We start from the raw sequence: 21102 nt of genomic DNA, 5'->3' as shown, positions 1-21102 counted from the left end.
GTTCATTGGTGTTTCCCATTTGATTATTGGTGAAATATTGACTTAGTGTTCATCCTCCTAGATGCTATGGGTAAATCATATCATATCATCATATATTATATAATAAAAGTTAAGCTTAGAAATTGTGGTTGCACTAAGTAACTATATCAAATTGTAAAGTTAGGTTTAAACGTCATGGTTGTGTCAAATGGCTACATTTAGGCTTAGAAGTCATGGTTGCGCCAAGTGACTACACCAAATTGCAAAACTGAGTTTGCAAAGCTGGGTTTAGAAGCCGTGTTGTACCAATTGGCTGCACCAAATTTCAATAAGTTTTTAAATAAAACAACAATTTGTTTGATTTTATGAACCTTTTGTCCATTGCTTTATCACTTTTCCTCAAATTTTTTAAATAGACACAAAAGTTGATATTAATTTTTCAATTATATTTGAGTTATGGTACAAGTATTTATCCTAAATGAATTTATATATATATATATATATACACATGATAAAAATTCTATTCTAGTCTAATCTAAGTGTATATGTATGTGAAACTCACTCCTAGAAACTTGAACCCCAATTCTTGCCCTCCACACCCTACAAATACTTATACTTGTAGAGTAACCATCGCGCAAAAGGTGCACGGTGGCATCTGTTAGGGTTTATGCCCTAAAATCCAATTTATTGGCATGTTAAATATGATTAAATTGTTTAATTATATGAGACTATTTGTAAATGAACTAATTGGATATTATCATAGTCCTTGAGATGCATTGTATGTGATTTATGTGATTTAATTACAAAAGATAGAAATCACAAGTTCCTTGTAAACTCAAAATGTAGTTCGTAGTCGATGATGAAATTGGGCGTTTTATCTACGAAGGCTATAATACATCAACTAAGATGGTTTGTCTTGATCATGGAAGTGGAGACTTCTAATTGATGTGTTGATATGTCTTAAATGTGTAAGACATATTGAACTGGACCGCTGTGAGATTAATTATTCAATTAACAACTATCACTTGAATAATTAATCTCACGACTTTTAATTTCATAGACTCTCAATCCTAAGAGGATAGTGAAGCCGATCATGAAATTTAGGTTATTTTGATATATCAGGAGTGAGATCTAGTTTAACAGTCGAAATCTCAATATGTTGGCTAACCACACGTAGTGTTGAGAGAACACATATTCTCAAGATGGATTCCGTTATCTCTTTCTATAGTGACACGAAATATCCCCTTGAGATAAATTTAATGGGAATTGGTTATTCAGGGCCGGCCACTTTAGTAAGAGTTACTAAAGTTTATATTTATTGAATTTAGATTTCATAAATATGAATAACTAAAATATTAAATCGAGTACTCAATGAATAAAATAGTTGTTTACAAAGTGACAGTTTATGATAACTTTGTTCACTATGGATATTTCATAGAGGGGTCGAATGATATTATATTAGAGTCTTGAGATATAATTTATTAATAAGGCCTAGAGTGCAATTATATTTCCATAGTGATACTTGTTATATAATTAATGGTAACTTTTGGCTTGTCAAGAGTTGACAAATAAGTCTAAGGCCCATTGGGGTTAGAGCCTTATTATTCCCTTTGGTCCCATCCCAAGCCATACACTTAAGCCCAATTGGGCTGGCCTAAAAGGCTAATCCAATTAAATAATCAGCTTTTATTTAATAAGAGTTATTAAATAAAGTATCTGCTAAGGTAGTTAATATGTACATATGATTAAAAGAAGAGAAAATAGTTTTTCTCTGTAATATCTTTTGAATATACTTTTCTTTTTTGGAAAATCAACGTACTTAAGAACTAATTGAGAGACCACTCATTTTGAGCACCATGCGTAATTGAGATGAAGGTTGAAGATATTCTCAAGTCTTATTTACATATTTCACTGCATCAAGGTACGCTTTTTGTTCTTTGTTCTAGAACTCAATGTTATATGTTATCTCTCATGAATGAAGTAGATCCTTGTGTTGCTTCTGCTATGGTTTTTGTATGAGATGCAAAACCAATTTTTCCAACAATATCCTAATCGAATTTTGAATTAGCAGAATTCTAAGATAGCCTTGGTGGACCAGGATTTTTCCTTTTATGAATTATCAACAATTTTTTTTATTTCCATATTTGTTGTCAAGTATAGATGAGAAAGGAGTAATTTTATGGGATTTTATATAATAGAGTTTAATTGGAACTCTACTCATTATATAAATAAAAAAATAAAAAATAAAAAAAGCTGGAACTCTACTTCTCTTACTGCTAAAATCAGTCAAAAACTATTGTTAAGTTCTTGGTCAATCAAGAACTATTGAGAGGGAAAAGTAGTTACTTCGAGGGTAACTAACCTCCTGAGTTGAGAGAATTGGGGACAGGGAGGAGTTAGAGAGTTGAGACAGAGAGAGAGCATTGGATAAGTTTTCTTCTTATTCCTTATTGAAATGTCCCTCTAGGCTTATATACAAAAATAACTCTATGTCCCCTCCAAAACTGACAAGCTAACCAACTTCCTAACTAACATGACAGCTCATCAACTAACAAACCTAACATACACCAATTATCCATACATCAGTCCATATCAGTAACTAATTACCAATTATCAGTACTACTGTACTTGGACTCCTAACAACTATCGAGACCCAACTTACCTGAAATTATTTGGTGGCATCCTAATACGTAACTCAATTCCATTGCTACAAGGAAATCTAGTCATCGAAAAGAAAGGCTATAAATTAAATTGCAAAAAAGAAGTATATATATTATCTTTTCTTTGAAAAACCAAGGTAAATTTCTATCTTCATCAATCTAAAGGCTATGCTAATGTTTGTTTCTAATTTAATAGAATGAAAGTTTGATGATTTCATTTTTCAGACTTTGTAGAGTTCAATTGTATTTGTTTACTTCAAACTTGAGTTCGTATCAAATGCAAGCACGTGCATAGTTAATTTTTTTATTAATCGTTTAATTTTTAGTTCTTATGACAATTTATAGGTCCAAACATCTTTTTTTTCTCCTCATTTTTTTATATAATAATATGTAGATTATAAAAAAAAAAAAAAGATGATATGTTCATCTATTTATCTTTAATTAAACTCTCATATTATTTATGTTGTGCATAATTTATTCATCTTATAGAAACCCTATCCAAACACTGCAATTCAATTATGCTTATTTGGTGGTTAAGTAATCACAAGCTTCATCATGACAATTCTTTTTCCTTTTGTGGTTATATTTTTTTTTTTCTTCTTTTTTGATGGTTTTCATTTTATAATGAGATGTATCTTTATGTAGTTTTCTGCTTGCTTTTGGGTCATCTTTTGTTAGTATGAATGATGCAGTCGCTTAGAAGGTCAATCTAATTTCTACTTCATTTTATTTATATAGTGTGTTTGTGTGTGTATAAAAAATTTGGTTTTACTTATAATACAGATTGTGATTGTTCGCAAGAATAGCCTAAGAGGCTAAGAGAAACATTTTCGGCATGCAAAACCTCGCCAAAAAGGTATTGTTTCTCAATAATGTATCATTAATGTTCTTTCTATATAGATATGAACGTGTCACTGTCAGTACTACATACAATACTTTGGGACGGAATACTTGGTGCATTTATCAATGGCTTTGCTTAAAGGGTATGGATGCTTGTATTTGGTAGTTTACTTCTTTGTTTGGCATTGGATGTGCCAACTAGAATTAGTGAACAAACCTTGATCACTATCTTTAATCATTATCCTACAAAAACCACTTTGTTTGGTTTCTAATTATTTAGATTTGTATGGATTTCAGTTAGCTTAACTAGTAAGTAAAATCTCTGATGGTTGAATAAGAGATTTGGAGTTCAATTTCCGCCTACACCAAAAACTGATTGATGTCTTGATCTGATTATAAAGAGCTATTATCAGGAATGGAAGTCATAGGATAAAACTCTCTCAAAAAAAAAAATTAGATTTGCGTGTCCAAGTGCATTATCATTTTTTTTTTCTTTTTAATTAAGAACTAAAAGAGATGTAATCTGTATTTTCATAATGGATTTTTTCAGATTTATCCCGTGGATTTTCCCTCTACAATATTAAAGGGGTTCTCATGTAAGATTTTATGTTCTTGTATGTTTGTGTATCTATAGTGCTTGCTAAGAATTTGTTTCCGTCTGTGTGTCTATATATATATATATATATATATTGTTATTACTTGGTAGTCATTTATTTTAATTTACACAGACATTGAGAGGGTTTTTTCCCCTACAATTCACATTAAGCCCGTAATATTTATTTTAATTTACACATAGACATTGAGGGGGGTTTTTCCCCCCTACAATTCACATTAAGCCCATAATATTTTGCTACTCTCCAGTTGCTAAAGAGTGAAGCTATTGACCCCATGTTCATAAACAAGTGGTAAACTTTAAATTTGCTTTTGCTTAGGTAAAGAAAGGAGTTGTTTTAGTCATGATTAAGGATAAATGTTGACTAAACTTGATTGACTTCACTTTCTAAAATAAGTCGACCCTAGGAAAGCTGATTAATGTCATAAAACTTGTCAAAAATCAACCAATTGAACAACATGCTTTTATGGGGGAAAAGGATTCACCCGCGACTTTAGCAACATAGAGACAGGCTTCCATTTGTGTAAATGTAGCCAGCATATGACTTGTGTGTAAATACGAGTTATAATCTAATTTTAATATGGGTACTGTAAGGGCGGGTTTTAGTTCTTAAGCCCAAAAGATGAATGGGTTAAGGTCCAAAGAGCCCAATACAATGAATTTGTAGAGAGTGGGCTTAAAAGCTAGACTTCAATAGATCCAAGAACACGTGCCATGGGTCAAAGACAGTAAGAAAGTAAAGAAGAACAAGTTTTATGTAAAGAAAACCTTCCTCAGCAAAATCTGAGGAGAGTGATCCTGCAAAAATATTTCTTTTGGACTTGAATATTTTTGCAGTTTTTGTTGCTATAGTGTTTTCTCCCCCTCACCTTCTCTCCCTATCCTTGGAAGGTCTCCTACGTTATATATCTCCCTTTAGATGATCTTGACCCTCTATTTGTTAATCATCCAGGCCGCTACTTAAGTGTTTGTCCTATCAAACACCTTCTCAAACCCCTTGTGAGTGCGGCAACTAAGGTAGCATTGTTCAGGAGTCTTCTCCACATAAATGTAGCCAGGAGGTTTGGTGGGATGCATTAAATGTGGTGGCAACCACCAATCCCTCAGTCACGTCAATGCTAATCCCTTCTCCGAAGTTCTTTCTCTATAGTACGACTTCCCCTAGTGACGCGTTATTGATGTGGTCTTACTGTCCAAGGGTGTGGCCTCCTCGGCATGATAATGGCCTTCCTCAACCACGAGTATGACACGTGGCACAATTACCTTACTGGAATTCTTATACCCTACAAGTATAGTTATGAGTGCCTTAAGGGCACAAGTTAATTAGGATTAATAAATACATAATTATGAGATATAATACACATTTCTCAAAGAAAAAAAAACATTTATTAATGATTCATCTAGTTACACACAATTTTATTGAAGTTATATGTGTGTGTGTTTTTTTTTTTTTTTTTTTTTTTTTTTTAAATATATGCTTACACGTGAAGGACTATGAAATGAGTCACGATAATTAGGCACACAGCTTTTATTTAGGCACTAATTTTCTTTACCTTGAGCTCTTGGGATAGGACAAGTACTCCTCATGAGTCATGACACAGACCTCCATTTAAATTGAGTGGTGTATTAATAGACCTCCATTTAAGTATCAGTATGCCAAAAGGGAAACTTTATTTCTCGTATGTCTCCTACACTTCATTTCAACAAAGACTTCCATTAATTAACTTCTAATGTGGTATTGAGAAGTGTTACGTTCACAATATTTTTACAATAAATTATAAGTAATAGATTGTTATTAATTCTGGTTAGAATTCATAACTTAGATTACTTTTTTGTCCACCCGTAACCACCCATAACAATAGGCTATTTAGGATATATTGTGAAATTGTTATAAACATAGCATTTTTCTGTTGTAAACATAGCATTTTTCTTAAATTTTCCCTGTTTAATCAAATTGACATGAGTGTATGACCAAATAAACATGGCACGTATTTTTTTTTCCTTTTATATACATAAATACGATCAGATTTGAATTTATGATGGTAATACACCAATTTATATATTTTCATCTCCTTAAGGCATATGCTGGTTTCTTAATTGTATGAGTCACTTTTTTCTGATATTTTTTAAAAATTTATTTGATGGAAACTCTTCTAGTTCCAATAATTTTTTTTTATATTTTAGTTTCTTTATGTTTTTCTCCCTATATATAATATATGTGCTATTCATATCCTTCAAACATATTAACCCAGGCAGGTATATATGTGTCTTTTTATTTATTTATTTTTTTTTTAAGTATTCAACAATTGAGGTCATTCCTTGACCCAGCCCAATGTTACTTGTAACAGCATCTTATCCTTCATTGGTTCCTTGCTTCTAGAAATAGCAACAACTATTCCTTCTTTCCCCATTAAAGAATCCATTCAACTGGGTATGTGCCGTACCACCTCTAGAGAAGCCCGTAATTAAAAACTACCATTATGAGATTGGGCCAGCAAAACTACTTAGGGTTCATTTAAACATACGCAAATAAGAGTGAAAGTTTAAAAAAAATGGACAGTTGTGAATATTTAAAATGATCTAATTTCTGAATATATAATACAGATTTTAAACTTTTTCATCCATTATTTTTTCTTTTGAAAATACTAAATATTTTAACACATGTTAGCAATATTTATGATTATATTCTTTTCTTTTTTTTCATAGAAAGGACCATAGCAATATTTCATTTTGAAGGAAATCGGACACTTGCATCATTGAAGTTTCTGAGTAATTCTTTACGCAAATACCAATATTTACTCCCTTGTTATAATCTAGAATTATTTTTTTCTTTTTTGACTCGTATTGCATATTTTGCACGTCTTCTTAACTCCTAAGCTATAAAGGGAACGTTGGTTCACCAAAGCTACCATTTTTTTTTCTCATTCCAAGCATTGCAACCATGGTTTCTCCCTCTCACAATTCCATGCTTTTCTTTCTTTTCTTTACTGCAAATCTTTGGCTATGCTTTGTTCCTTCCACGGCGGAGCTTAAGCGTTTTGAACACCCCGTGAAAGCTGATGGGTCTCTAAGCTTTTTGGTCGTTGGAGATTGGGGAAGAAAAGGACTCTACAACCAATCCCTTGTTGCTACTCAGGTCATTATACAATATTCTCCTCTTCTTTTTTAGAGCTCTTACAACAATTACTTTGATTTATCTGCTTAAAAATTCTCTAATTAATATATTTAAACTCCCAAAAACCAAGCTTATCTTCATGTCAACATGCATGTGTATGTGTATTTACATATGCACTTTTTTTCTTAAATCTTTTTGACACTTTGATAAACAATATGCACATGTAGTGCTGTAAAAGCCAAATAAAACTAGATTAATCAATATACAAGTAGTTCTCTGTCTAGTTGGATATAACTGTCACGTACCGACATATTTGATGTCTTTGTTTGCTAAAAACAAAACAAAACAAAATAATGTGATTAGATAAACGTAGCTCTATATCTATTGCATTGTTTGCTCTCTATTGTACAACACGAGAATTAGAAATCAAATCCTCCTCTCCTCCTCAATGCTATAAATATTGAATTAAATAAACACAAAATGTAATAGGATGTTTTATATTAAGAGATTAAAAGAATTCATGCATTATCCATGACCGCAACCTTATTAAAAGATTCAAGTTTTTTTTACAGAATACGTAAGCTATTAACTAAGAGTAGATTTTATACATAGGGAAATTAGTAATAATATCTGTTAGTACTTAATATTAATAAACTAATAGGTTCTAGTTAGCTTAACTGATAAAGTGTCTAATAGTTAAATAAGAGATCTGTGGATCAATCCCCACCTATACCAAAAACCACGCGATTGGTGTTTTGATCTAATAATAAAAAACTATCATCAGAAACAGACTTTATAGGTTGAAATTCTCTATAAAAAAATAAATAAATAAATTTAAGTAAACAAGCTTTACATCTATCTATACTATCTATAAGAAGATTTCTGTCTTTAAACTGAACTTTTACGTGGTTCAAAAATACCCGCAAACCTTAGTTTAGTAGAGGAAAAATTTGAGAATAATCCGATAAAAATATATCTCCATCTCCATTTAAAATGCTTACAAAATATGATACTCTCCTATTAATCCATATCTTCAAAACAAACTTATCAAAAAAAAATTTAAAAAGAAAAATTATTACACTAGACAAAAAAAAGAGTATCTTTTTTTTGGTTAAAAAAAAAAGTATCATTACACGCGCAAAGTACTTGCAAAGAGGCTAGTTATCATGTACTAATGAAGGTGCTTCCCTTAGCATTGATCAGCTAATGCCGTGAAATAATTATACTCCCAAAGGATATTCGATATAATATACGGATATTTCTTTTTCTTTTCTTTTTTTCCTTCCTTTTGATCATTATTCTTGTGAGAAGTAAAGCCCACGTCATTAAACTATGATAGACTACGATGTTTCAGAGGGCAATTTCCTTGCACAATCCAAATTGATCCTTGGAAAATACACTACAAATCCTCATCACCCACTAACGAATTTTTTTTGGCATCTATGCCAATTTCACATTAATCTTTCTCTTCACACTTTTAATCTGCGCATAAAATAAAGGATTAAACTTCTTAACAATGGTTCTTTCTAGAGAAAAGAGAAATAGATTATGATTTTTAGGAATCAATTTCTCCTTTTCTAAAAGGAAACAATTTTTTTTTGGTAAATTTTGGCAGAATTATGCTTGCATTGCTAACACTTTTGTTCGTTTTTCTTTTCTTTTTTCTTTTTTTTTTCTTTTTTGAGAATCAGGAGTCACTTTCATCTGAAACAAATAATTGATGGATACAACACGTTAAATAAGTATTCAATAAAGACCTTTCTGCAAATTCCTTTCCCTTTGGTAATAGTCATAGTGATAACATGAATATTACAAATTTTATTGTCATGAAAATTTCAAATTGATATGTCAATTTTAAAACATAACATAAAAAAGTAATTAAAAATTATCTATTAAATTGTTGATGTGTCATTAATCATATTTATTATTATAACAATATGTAAATATTTTATAGTAAAATTGGTAGTAATTTTTGCATTTCCACCAAGTACTGGCTGATCATACAGTGGTAAAAACATCTTAATATCATTCTGCCAGTTCATGTATATGCATTGATTCCCCTTGATTGCAATATTTTGTGGAAACTTCAGAGGAGTTTGGACAATTTTGCTTTCACATTTCGTATAGACACACATGCATCCTCCAAATGACTAAGCAACTACATGTGAAGATTATCACCCAAAAAAAAAAAAATCCCTGCATGTGAAGACCGATCATTCTGATCTTTTTTCTTCTTTAGACAAAATTTTTCTAGGCTTTATCCCAATCATTTTTTCATTGTATCAAGATTTTTTTTGGGGTTGAAAAAATATATATTTATTTGACTTTGTTTTGCATGGTTTGAAAGTCATCAAAACAATAGGCTTTAATAATGCCCATTGTGGTTCTTCAAATTACTTCCTTGTTTTCTTTTCTAAGTGATGAAAAAAAAAATTACTAAACCCAAAGAAAATTACAAACAGTTTTCAAACAGAGCTTTAATAAAAAAAACTAGTGGGAAAGTACTTTTAAACCCAGTAGAAAGTACTTTTATGTCATCAACTATATTTTGTACCGATGCTCACCAAAACTATATATATTCACACTCACACGTGCTTCTCAAGGCATCTATAAACATTTTCCACACACACGCAATAATAAAGTATATCCCTCTGTGCTGTTTATTTTTAGCACTCATGTGGCTGAATTGAACCCACGTCATTTATGAAAACAAATGTCCTATTATATCGTTTACCAGCAAAAAAAATGTCGACCTATTATATTCCATGTTTCCAACTACCATGTTGGAATGAAGAAGTGGAAAGTGGAAACACAACCCTCATTGTTAGTCTCCAAAAAATATCTTAATATTTTTCTTTATATATATATATATATATATATATATATATATTTTTTTTTTTTTACGGCCAAAAGAGTTTTAGCTGCACATTAATAATATTCTTAGAGATGTAGCTTTCAAAAGGATCAAAAATAGCTAGTTGTAAACCCTAACAATCTGGTCTCTAAATTATTAGTTTTGGAACCAATATAAAAAGAGTGGTCCAATTAATATATGCCCTTAATCATCCATTTTAAGAAATATTTTTTGAGAAATTGAAAAAACAGTCAAAAATGTTAATTACTTTTTCATTTTTTCATAAAAATTTTTCTAAAATAGTTTACTAATATATACTCTGAGTGCATACGATACTAAAACTCTAAAAAGAAAATGGCACCTGTTATTTAGAGATAAAAAGTAAAAACAGTGAAGTTGAGGAAACAAATTGTGGAAAATTGTACTTGAAATTCTAAAGTTGCCTGTGGCCTAAAAAATTTTAATTACGCCCTAAACTTTTCCACACAAAACATTATGAAATATGCATGGTTTACTGAACTTTGTAGTTTCTACAGCTTCTTAATTTTATCTTTTTATATAAGCAATTAATATTTTTTTTTTTTTCTAATTCCTAAATTTGTAGATGGGAGTAGTAGGGGAGAAACTAGACATAGACTTTGTGATATCGACTGGGGATAATTTCTACGAAGATGGATTGACAGGGGTGTCTGATCCAGCATTCAATGAGTCCTTTATCAATATCTACACTGCCTCAAGCTTGCAGAAACAATGGTATAATGGTAAGGTTCGCCTAGCTAGCTAGGATTTACAGTTAACTATTCTTGCAACTGGTTCCTTTGAATCTTAACTTTTTCTTCAAAATACATTAATGAAGCATAAAATAACAATTCTTTTTCTGATAATAAAATTTGTAAATAGATTTGAGTTTTATTAATACGAAGATTTAAAATGATTAGGTACACAATGTCATTTCAAATCCATGATATCACAATTTTTTTTTAACAAAATCTCCAAAACTACCCAAAGTCAGTAAATTTATATGTAGCTATTTATACTAGCAATTATTCTTTAAATCCCTTCATTTCAAATCCTCAAATCCATATGCAACAAATGGTAACTTTTATTTTGTATGAATATTGATATTTGATACATAGCTAGTGCTATAAGCCAGGGTAGAATTAAGTTTTATTCATATTAAATTTGCAACAGTTTTGGGAAACCACGACTACAGGGGCAATGTAGAGGCACAATTGAGTCCCATCCTCACGAAGATGGACCACAGATGGCTTTGCTTGAGATCTTTCATTGTGAATGCAGGTATTCAATTTTTTGCTTATTAATTAGAATGAAAAAATCATCAATTTGTGATATTAATTTCTTGGAGAGATCCAGTCATAAAACTAGAGATGGATAGGAATACAATCATACATGATCTCACATTCTCGTTGTTTGGATGTGTTTATTCTGAAATGTGATTTGTAAGGTGAAATATATGTTAGTACTACTTTTGCACCGATACATATATAATGTAAGAACGAAAAATATAATGGTTAAATACCGCCTACATTTTCTAACCTTTTCTTAAATAATAATAATAATAAACTACTTGGATTGTCCTTTTTTTTTGTTGGGGGGGGGGGGGGGGGGTGAATATTTATTGTTATTTTTTGGATTTATACAACATCATATATATATATATATATATACACATACATGTTACAAACACTTACTTAAAAATAAAACAATTTTTTGGATTTCCATTTGACAGGATTTGTGGAATTTTTCTTTGTGGACACAACTCCATTCGTGAATGAATACTTTACTGACCCAAAGGAGAGCACCTATGATTGGAAAGGTATTTTGCCACGCCAGGAATATCTTTCAAACCTCTTGGAGGTAACCTAAGATTCTTTTCTCATTGGTTTTTTTTTTTTTTTTTTTGGGAGGAAAAGGAGAAGGGGGAGGAATAGATAAAGCATTACATATCACTTATAAAGCTAGCATCCACGTGCACACATATATTCTCGTTGATATTTCATAGCTAGATATACATGTGCACACATATTACATATATATATGATGTAAATTAGTAAATATTCTGGAGAACCCATACTCCCTTATCTCTAATAATCAATATTATCTTACAAATGGTATATATTTTAAATGCAAAACCCTTTTTTAATTTGTTAATGTGAGTGTCCAGAACTCTTCGAGCACTTGTTTATTCTTCATGTTTGTGTGTGTAATCCTTACATTTTATACACACTTAAGTGATTATATAGAGGAATCCTAGGAGTCTCCCCAAGATATTGGGTAGAGATTTGAACCAAAGACCTCAACCATGACTTGAACCTCCTTATGTATTGGCATACGAAGCAAGGTAATCAATAGTTCGATTTTGGTTTTGCAATAGGATGTGGATTCAGCATTGAGGGATTCCACGGCAAAATGGAAGATTGTGGTCGGTCACCATACAATCAAAAGTGCTGCGCAGCATGGTATCACTATAGAGCTTGAAGAGCAGCTTCTCCCAATCCTTCAGGTAATAGACTAATATTAATAGTAAATATATTCTAATTAGTTAAGTTTCCAATAAAATCGTACAATTTTTTGGTAAAAGATTATTGTAATTGAAGTAACAATTTCCTAAATCCATTGTATTTTCAGGCAAATAATATTGATTTGTACGTAAATGGGCATGACCACTGCTTGGAACACATTAGTAGCACTAACAGGTTAGTATTATTACTATGTGTGAAAATAATTCATAGAATTTAGTTTTACTTTTAACAGCTAATTAATAAAATTGTTCTTGTGGCAGCCAAATTCAATTTCTAACAAGTGGAGGTGGCTCTAAGGCATGGAGGGGTGATATTAGGGAGTGGAACCCCGAGGAATTGAAGCTATATTATGATGGACAAGGTTTTATGTCAATGCAAATTACTCAAACCCATGTGGATATTGTGTTCTATGATGTTTTTGGCAATGTTTTGCACAAATGGGGCATCTCCAAAGACCATGACGCTGCCGAATTATAAAGAGAAATATATGCTAGCAGTACCATGGACAAAAAGCTCCACTTGTCCAAGAGAGAGATCGAGGGTGAAAAAAGAGGCGGCATAAATATACATGTTCCCTAGGTTAAGTTTGTTAACTACCAAAAAATGATTTTTTTTTTCTTCCATTTTACTCAATTATTAATCGCTAACCCATGCAATGCACGGGGTAAGTAAATAGAAATTAAAAATAGTTATTATTTTTTTGGAGCAAAAATTAAAAATATTTATTTTGCTTAAAGGTTTATGTCTTGGCTTAAAAGAGGTAACAACGAGAGCCATTTGGTTTTTGAGAAATTTTCTCTAACAAACTTTGTTTAAGAATTTGGGTTTGTGGGTTTTAGATTTTTCTGTTTCGATTCAAGTTCTAAAAATTTCAGCATGTGATGGTGAATAATGAATTCGGATTAAATAAGGAACCAAGGGGGGAAAGGCGTGTTTCAATTTGTTTATGTGATCTAAATTACTCTTTGCAGAAGCCGTGTAATTATGGGTGTGAAAAATTGTAAACGTGAGTCCTTATAGAATTTTTGTTATAGAATTTTAGTTGAAGTAGAATTCAAGTTCTTGAAACATATATTTAATAGAGTTTTACTTAAACTAAACTATTGTAACACTTGATAGGATAATTACACGTTGAAGAAAAATAATAAATATATAATATATAAAACCTAAAATAAAAAGAAAAAGAAAATAATGATGATGTGGAAAATTGTGGGAGCTTCAAAGGTTTTGGTTTTATATATATATATATATAGATTAGCTGTATCAAAGTTAAAACAATACATACACTTCATTAATGTGGAAGTAAGAGTATCAAGTAAAGAACATGACATTTGTAATATTCTGATTTATTATAAGGTAAAGTAAATTGGAGACTCAGTGGGGTAGATTAAGTGGTTGATGTTTGAATCAAAGACACTGAAATAGTAGTACTAGACATGGAATGAAGGCACCACCCTCAGCTTTGTCTTGGCGTTACACATTGCAAATTAATCAAAGAGACAGAAACAAGGGTGGTTGTGTTTATTAAATAAATGTTAGGTGAATTGAAGAGGTGGGTAATGCTTCAAGCCTTCAACTTCAGGGGGCTTCCGGCATAGAAAGTGCTGATATAGCCATAGCTCAAATGAACCTATGCTGACGCTTCAAGACCTATAGCGGCGTTTTAATGTACCGGGGTAGACCTTTTTTGCAGTGCTGGTTTTTCATATTTTGGGAGCGGTTTGGAGGCTTTGAAGGAAGAGGTAGTGACTAGTGAGGCCCTGTTAGTGTTATCACTAAGAGATAATATGTATATAACATCCATATGTTGCTTTTACACCAAGAGGAAGAGAGGGAGTGAAGGGGAAGGTAAGTTTTTATGGTGCTTATATACATATATTTGGAGGATGAGCAAGAAAGATTCAATTCATGGCTTTGTGCAATTTTGGATAGCTCCAGTAGAGAAATTTTCTCTTCTTTTTTATATAAATGAGGTCCTCTTAACTGCATTCACGTGATGTGTCCATTTCATTCGCTGTAGCCATACGTCTTTGCCTCCCATGATTAGACTGGATATCACAGGATCGGATTTGTTTTGTTTTTTTGGTCGGTGGGAGTAATAGCTTAAGGTGCTACCTGTTTGGGAGTAAACACAGTTATAGTCTCAAGATTTGCTGCCCATATTCCAGAGTCTACATAAATGCTGGTGGTGCAGATGTGCTAACTAGAAAGTGCACAAAATTTGCCAAAGTAGATTTTGCAGCAGATTAAAATCCATAAGAGAAAGATGACACAAAAGGCAATGAGTTAGAGAAAATTAAATTCCCAGAATCATGCATTTCAAGAGGTAACAATGAAAGAATATATGAGTTCCTTCTCAGGCCCCATTAAATTGAACTCCAAATATAGATTGGTGGGTTCTCCAAAATGGTAAGCTTCTAACTAGTTCTTCGTGTAACTTTGATGCATAATCTCTCCATAGAGAGATTGATGAGACAAAATTTGCCCAATCAAGGAAATGCTGTCTGCTCTCACACGTCATGCAGTTTAAGACTGTCTCTGCCAGTTGATTATCCTTTGAAAATACAGGATTCAATCTATTAATTTTTTCCATTTGTGATTGAGACAATTCCACCACCTTGCAAGTGTCTATTTGAAATTTGGAAGTCTGCAAAGTAGAGGATTTCCAACAGTAATACTGCACAACCTGCAATGACCTAATTAGGGTTATCAACAGAAAAACCTGTATAGAAACCAAATATTATTGAGGCAATTGCAAGACTCAGGGGTGCTATTGAACCATCTGCAAGAAATGGAAACAAATGGCCTTAAAATATTTTCATTTCTAGCCATTTAACTTCAACAAGTCACAACTAATGACACTCGAATGGTTCTTGAGGCCTCAGCTACCTCGAATTAGCCAAAAACAAGGCCCCGCTACCTCGAATTAGCCATAGAATATTAGTTTTTTTTTTTGTTGAATCCCTATGTTTTCCTGTTTTCTTTGTCGCTATGAGAGGTTCGATTTTTTTCTTCATTGAATCAAAAACTTGAGTTTTCAATAGAGAAAGGTGGTACATTTTTTTTTTTTTTTTTTTGGATAGGTATGATAAAAATATCATTAAAAAAAGACTACTCCATGGAAAAAGAACATGAGACAGCCAAGAAAATACAGAAAAGACTCAAACCTATGTACAAGAAGAAAGGGAATCTAAAAACATCGGGAGGGAGTCACTAGATGCGAGTCCCCAAACCCAAGAAAAATCAAACATAGTCCCTATAAATGACTCAAGAAGCTGCTCCCCTGAGCTCTCCATATCCTCAAACGTGCTCCTGTAGCTCTCCCTCAAGATACACCACATCAAACACAATGGTGTCAAATTCCAAATTTCGGAAGAATGCTTCCTCAAACAATTCCTCCATCCTAGTAAAAGATTCTTCACTCTCTCAGGAACCACCCAAGCAACCCCAAAAGATTTAAAAACAAAACTCCACAACCAATGGTACGTTTTACATGCTACGTATTTATGAGGGAGAATGGGACTCCTTATATTCGGTGCTCATGGGCAAGGAGAGTGTGAAGCATCTGTTGTTTAATGTGGAGGAGCTAATGTCTAAACAATCTCCTGTACAGTTTGTGAGAACATATAGGGAGGGGGAAAGGGTTTTTATTCTCCAGTTGGGTTCCAATGCACGTGCTCTTTTTTCAACTTCACTTTTTTCTAGGCAGAGCTTTTTCAAACAACCCCCATTTTCAAAAAATTGAAAACTAAGTTTTTTTTTTTTTGATAAGTAAAAGTTGAAAACTAAGTTGCATCAAAAAGGCACTTAAAGTAACCAAAAAAATCAATTTCTAAGCATAAATATTCCTAAATAGATCCTAGTTAATACCCTATCATATAAGGACTTAGTTTTGACTAAAACACTCAAACTACTAAAAAACAATAAAATAAAACCCTATCCTAAAATATTCTAAAAATTACGAATAAAATAAGAAAATTCCTCCAATAACCATATATGACATCCTACGTTGCTTGAACAATACCCATTGAACCCCAAAGCTCAAGGAATTGGTTTAGCAAAAGTTGCAGAGAGAGGATCATGTAAAATTCATGGGACACTTTTATGGTGTTTGAACTTAAGATACAATCATATCCATCTGTTGTCTCCGTAATAGCAACAGAAAATGTAAAATTTTTAGGTTAGAGTACCTGAAGAGCGTGCAAAATGTTGATAAATTCCTGATCAAACAACTCATTTCCCCTTGCTAATCGTAGTGGCTTCATCAGTAAATCTGAGAAATCTAAATCGCAACTTGTATCTTGATCATAATAAACATCAAATCCAAGAACATGCAGCCTTGCCCAGAATATATCAAAACCCAACTGTTGATAGGAAGATTGGCCAGGTGAAAACCAGTACATATTACTGGATGCTGGCAAAGGTAGACATGGACCAGGCTCATTATAGTGTGAAAGACTTTGTGAGAGAAGAGAAACAAGTTTAGCATCCTCATCATGGGAAGCATCACGGCTGACCATAATGTAAGCGTAAGTCTTTCCCCATCAGTTATCTGTCAAAAGATAAATTAGCATCAGACAACAATGAGACTCAGAATTTAGCAATCAGGACTACATCTCATTCGATGACACAGAATAAACACTAACTGTTTTCACTTTTTATATGCATAAAAGCATACTGTCTAAGCAATGATCAACATACATGTGCTTACTTAGAACATAAAGGAATTTTCTGTAGGGCCCAAGTTGTTTATGATACTCATGCTCAACTCGAAAAAAATTGGTTTGTGTTTGTTCATTTATCAAACAATTCAAGCTCAAGCCCAACTTTAGGCTCGCCTATTAAACGAGCCAAACTCAACATAATAATGTGTTTGTGAACAAGGTCATGAGTATGGGGCTCAATTTGAGTATATATAATATTTTATTTTCACAAGTATACAAATATAAAATAAACTTGCATAGATTTTAGATTGAATTTTGCAAATTTGTAAATTAGCTTATAAGACATCAAATTATTACTTGTAATTTACTGATAAATATAAATAGTCCATTTCCTAGTAAAAAGTTATGTATGATTTTTTTACAAAACAATGTCAATGAATCTAAATTTTATAAGATTATAAAAGAAAATTATTAATAATATAATCTCAACTACAGTTAAGTGATTTTATTAGTATAGATTTGTGAACAAGTAAAAACTCTAGTCCAAAATTATGCATTGATCACCAAATCCCAATTTGTGAGGTGACCAAACCCCTGATATTAATCAAACAAAAAAAGATTTATTTTGCAATTGACATGACATAAGGCATGGGACCTAATTCTAATAATAGTAATAAGAGTAGCAAATGAGAAGTCTATAATTTTTTCCTTAGTAGCCAAGGAAGTGGCACCAAGAACTCATGATGAGCCACTAGAAGAAGTTTATGTAACCCCGAGGGGTTGGATAAATGGTTCTTAAGACCTCATGATATCCATGAGATCCTAGGTTCAAAACCTCTTGCCAACATCTTGGGACCAACCCCAAGAGATTCCACCCTATACTAACCCAATGTATGTGGAATGGGGAAACTGCATGTACCTAAAGGAACAATCAGATACTCGAAGAGGTCTGGATATCCTCGTTTGTCCAAAAAAATTAAAAGTATTTTATGTACTTAAGGAGTTTTTTGACATCTTTCCCAAAAAATTCGCACACCAACTGACACCTGTGTGACATCCAACATGCTATTGACTTTATTGTAGAAGCAACTCTCCCAAACCTGCCTCACTAAAGTATGAGCTCCAATGAACATTCTAAGCTAAAGAGGCAAGTAGAAGAACAGCATGTGTGGGTCTCACATGTTGTGAAAGAGAGGCCTCATGAGACTGTCTCATGAGATAACCCCCTCCAAGGACAAGGCTTGTCACGGGCATGTAAGAAGCAAAGGTAGTTTTTCTCCATTGTTGGATGAGGCTGCACATTATGCTCACCAAAATATTGGTAATCAGCATTAGTTAAATTAATATAAACATGAGATATGTTAGAATTATGGTTACGTGATTAAACTCACCATTTCCTAATAGCTTAAGTTTTTAGGACAATCAGTAATTTAACAAGATAAATAATGCTATCTAGCATAGTTGCAACTTTTGCAGAGCACCAATACAGTAGATCTACCAAGTGTATACATTATCTTTGATTACTGTTTATTTTATTTATGTTTTTCCTATCTCTCCTTAGATATCAAATAATAGCGGAACTATGTTTTGAAAAAACAAATCATAATGGACTAGTATACCAAATCTTAAGGGGGAAGGGGGGGAGGAAAAAACCCCTTGACTTAGAAACCAAATTTCAATTACAAAACTACAATGAAAGCAACATTTCACCCCACAAAAGAGAGGAAATTGAGAGTACCTCATCAACAGAATGAATGTTGCTGCTGTCAGCTGTGTAGATCGCAACATCCTGATAAAATACAAAATTAAATTAGTGAACACTGATTGCAACATTCAAATGGTTCATTGTTTAACGTAAGAACTGAATAAAGATAGGATAAAAGGCTAGACTTACCCCAGCCAAGGGCTCAATAGTTGTTGGTTCCCCATCCTTGAAGTGAAAAAGTCCACCTTTAAAATCCCTCCCATAACTGTTCAAATAGCACACTGCCTTTCACCAACACAAAGGAGAACCAAATAAAAAAATGGCATTTCATTTATTTTTATATTTTTTGATGAGTGACTAATAAGAAAGGATTCACTAAGTATATTATGTTGAAAAATGTTTCTGGAAATGACTCATTTTTTGGAAAATTATAAAAAAAAAAAAAAAAAAAAAAAAAAAAAAAAAAAAAAACCGTTTGTGGGGGGTTTGTTGAGTATATGAGTGTGGCATTCTGGAAAACGTTTTCCACTCTTAGGGAAAGAATTTTCGTTTCTATTAAGTTTGTTTTCCATTGACCATAAATAATAATAAAAAATAAAACGTTTTCGCGTTTCCGTCACACATAATACCAGAAAATGTAGAAAACATTTTCCGCTGAAACAAACAACAGACCCATTTCAATATGACAATATAGGAAACGGTTGAGTACTAGGTAACATAAACATACCGTAAAGTCACGTTGTTTGAGATAAGGTCTGTTATCATCACTATGCCATCCAATGCTTGCTCCTCTGGTCCAGCTGATTTTCCATAACAACGTTAAAAATAAAAAACGATCAGATTTAATAATTGAGAATATGGGTTTTTTTTTTCATAATAAATCATTGGCCTAGAGGAGAGTCATGAAAAGCTATGAACCTCTGACACGGACACGGAAAAGGCATTTCAAATAAAACAAAGACACGACACGTTAATTTGAGACTGAGAAAAGTGAGTGAAGGGGAAGGGTGGTGTTATCTGACCTGATTAAGCCCGTGAACTCGATGAAGAGGTCAAATTGGCAATCAAAGAAGTCCTCGACCTTGTCCTTCAAGGTCTCTCTGATGGGTACGAAAGGAAGGAGAAGATGAGGAGAGTTGGTGGCGATGAGATGAGAAAGAGTGGTGGAGAATACGTTTGGTCTGTACCCAACGGTGCTGTTGCTCTTGTGTATGAATTCTAGTTCCTTGCATTGATCATCGCTCAAGAAATTGTGGAGAATCAAACGCGGATGCCGCTTCTGCTTTTGCTTCGCCTCTGATTCCATTTTTCCCCAACTCCAACGTCTCTCTTCTCTTCTTCACCCTCTTGAGACTCATATTGTCTTTTTTTTTTTTTTTTTTTTTTCTTTTTTTTTTTCCCTTTTTTTTAAATACTATTTTGCCCTAAGATTTATCAAAATTTTGTTTCTCACCCCTAAACTTTAGTTATTTTTTTATAAAGAGTTTTTTTTAATAAATTAGATTTTAGAGCTATATCAAAATAAATAAATAAAGACAAAAATAGGAATGAAATCATGAAAAATATATATATTTTTCAATAGTTTAGGAATAAAAATGATATTTTTAAAAATTTTAATGAAATAAAGTTGTAATGAGGTGAATATTGAGCAAATATTGGGCGTTATTATAACAAGGTAAGTACTGGGCCCAACTTAAGTATCGACCCAAACGATGGAAATAATCTAGTATTGGCTAGCCTATTTCTTTTAACAAACGCGAAACCTCGGATCCTTGGCTAGGCCCAATACCCATCCAGGCTACACACCGAGGTCATGTCCGAGATATATCCAAACTACCGAGATAAATTCTAATGAGGCTAAACTTCTCCGAGATAGCTTTCTAAAAGTTCCTGATGATTCCACAATAGCCCTCGCATCAATATAGATCACCTGTCTAGCACCACCGCCTTTAATGCAAAAGGACAAGCCTAAATAGTAAGAAAAGCCCCAGAAATCTCCATTCTTTATGAAAAACCTACAAAAGAAAAGCCCAATAAGACCAGAAGTTATCCAAGCGAACGCCTGAATAGTGAGGTAGACCTCAAAATTTTCCTTTCATGATGAAAAATCAAGAAAGAATAGCTCAATA

The 21102-nt window shown here is 32.6% G+C and overlaps 1 protein-coding gene and 1 pseudogene across 3 annotated transcripts in view; one reads left to right on the top strand and one right to left on the bottom strand.

The window, feature by feature from the left end:
- The window catches only part of LOC126717787 (purple acid phosphatase 8-like), a 43862-nt gene extending 30754 nt beyond the window's left edge, over positions 1 to 13108 (top strand). For 2 of the 3 annotated variants that reach the window (XM_050419684.1, XM_050419683.1), the window contains exons 2-7: positions 10666 to 10822; positions 11253 to 11360; positions 11812 to 11939; positions 12457 to 12585; positions 12711 to 12778; positions 12865 to 13108. In XM_050419684.1, coding sequence (XP_050275641.1) covers positions 10666 to 10822; positions 11253 to 11360; positions 11812 to 11939; positions 12457 to 12585; positions 12711 to 12778; positions 12865 to 13081 — 807 coding nt within the window. In that variant the 3' untranslated portion in view covers positions 13082 to 13108. Of the gene's footprint in view, positions 1 to 6990; positions 7229 to 10665; positions 10823 to 11252; positions 11361 to 11811; positions 11940 to 12456; positions 12586 to 12710; positions 12779 to 12864 lie in introns of those variants that run through there. The other variant, XM_050419681.1, reaches the window with a different exon arrangement.
- A 1782-nt stretch (positions 13109 to 14890) lies between these two features.
- Positions 14891 to 20332, bottom strand: LOC126717786 (uncharacterized; annotated as a pseudogene).
- Between the last annotated feature and the right edge of the window lie 770 nt (positions 20333 to 21102).

Source organism: Quercus robur, chromosome 3 (assembly GCF_932294415.1).
Source record: "Quercus robur chromosome 3, dhQueRobu3.1, whole genome shotgun sequence".
Lineage (NCBI taxonomy): Eukaryota > Viridiplantae > Streptophyta > Magnoliopsida > Fagales > Fagaceae > Quercus > Quercus robur.
The sequence above is the reverse complement of the archived record's forward strand: the minus strand, read 5'-3'. Positions and strand labels throughout refer to the sequence as shown.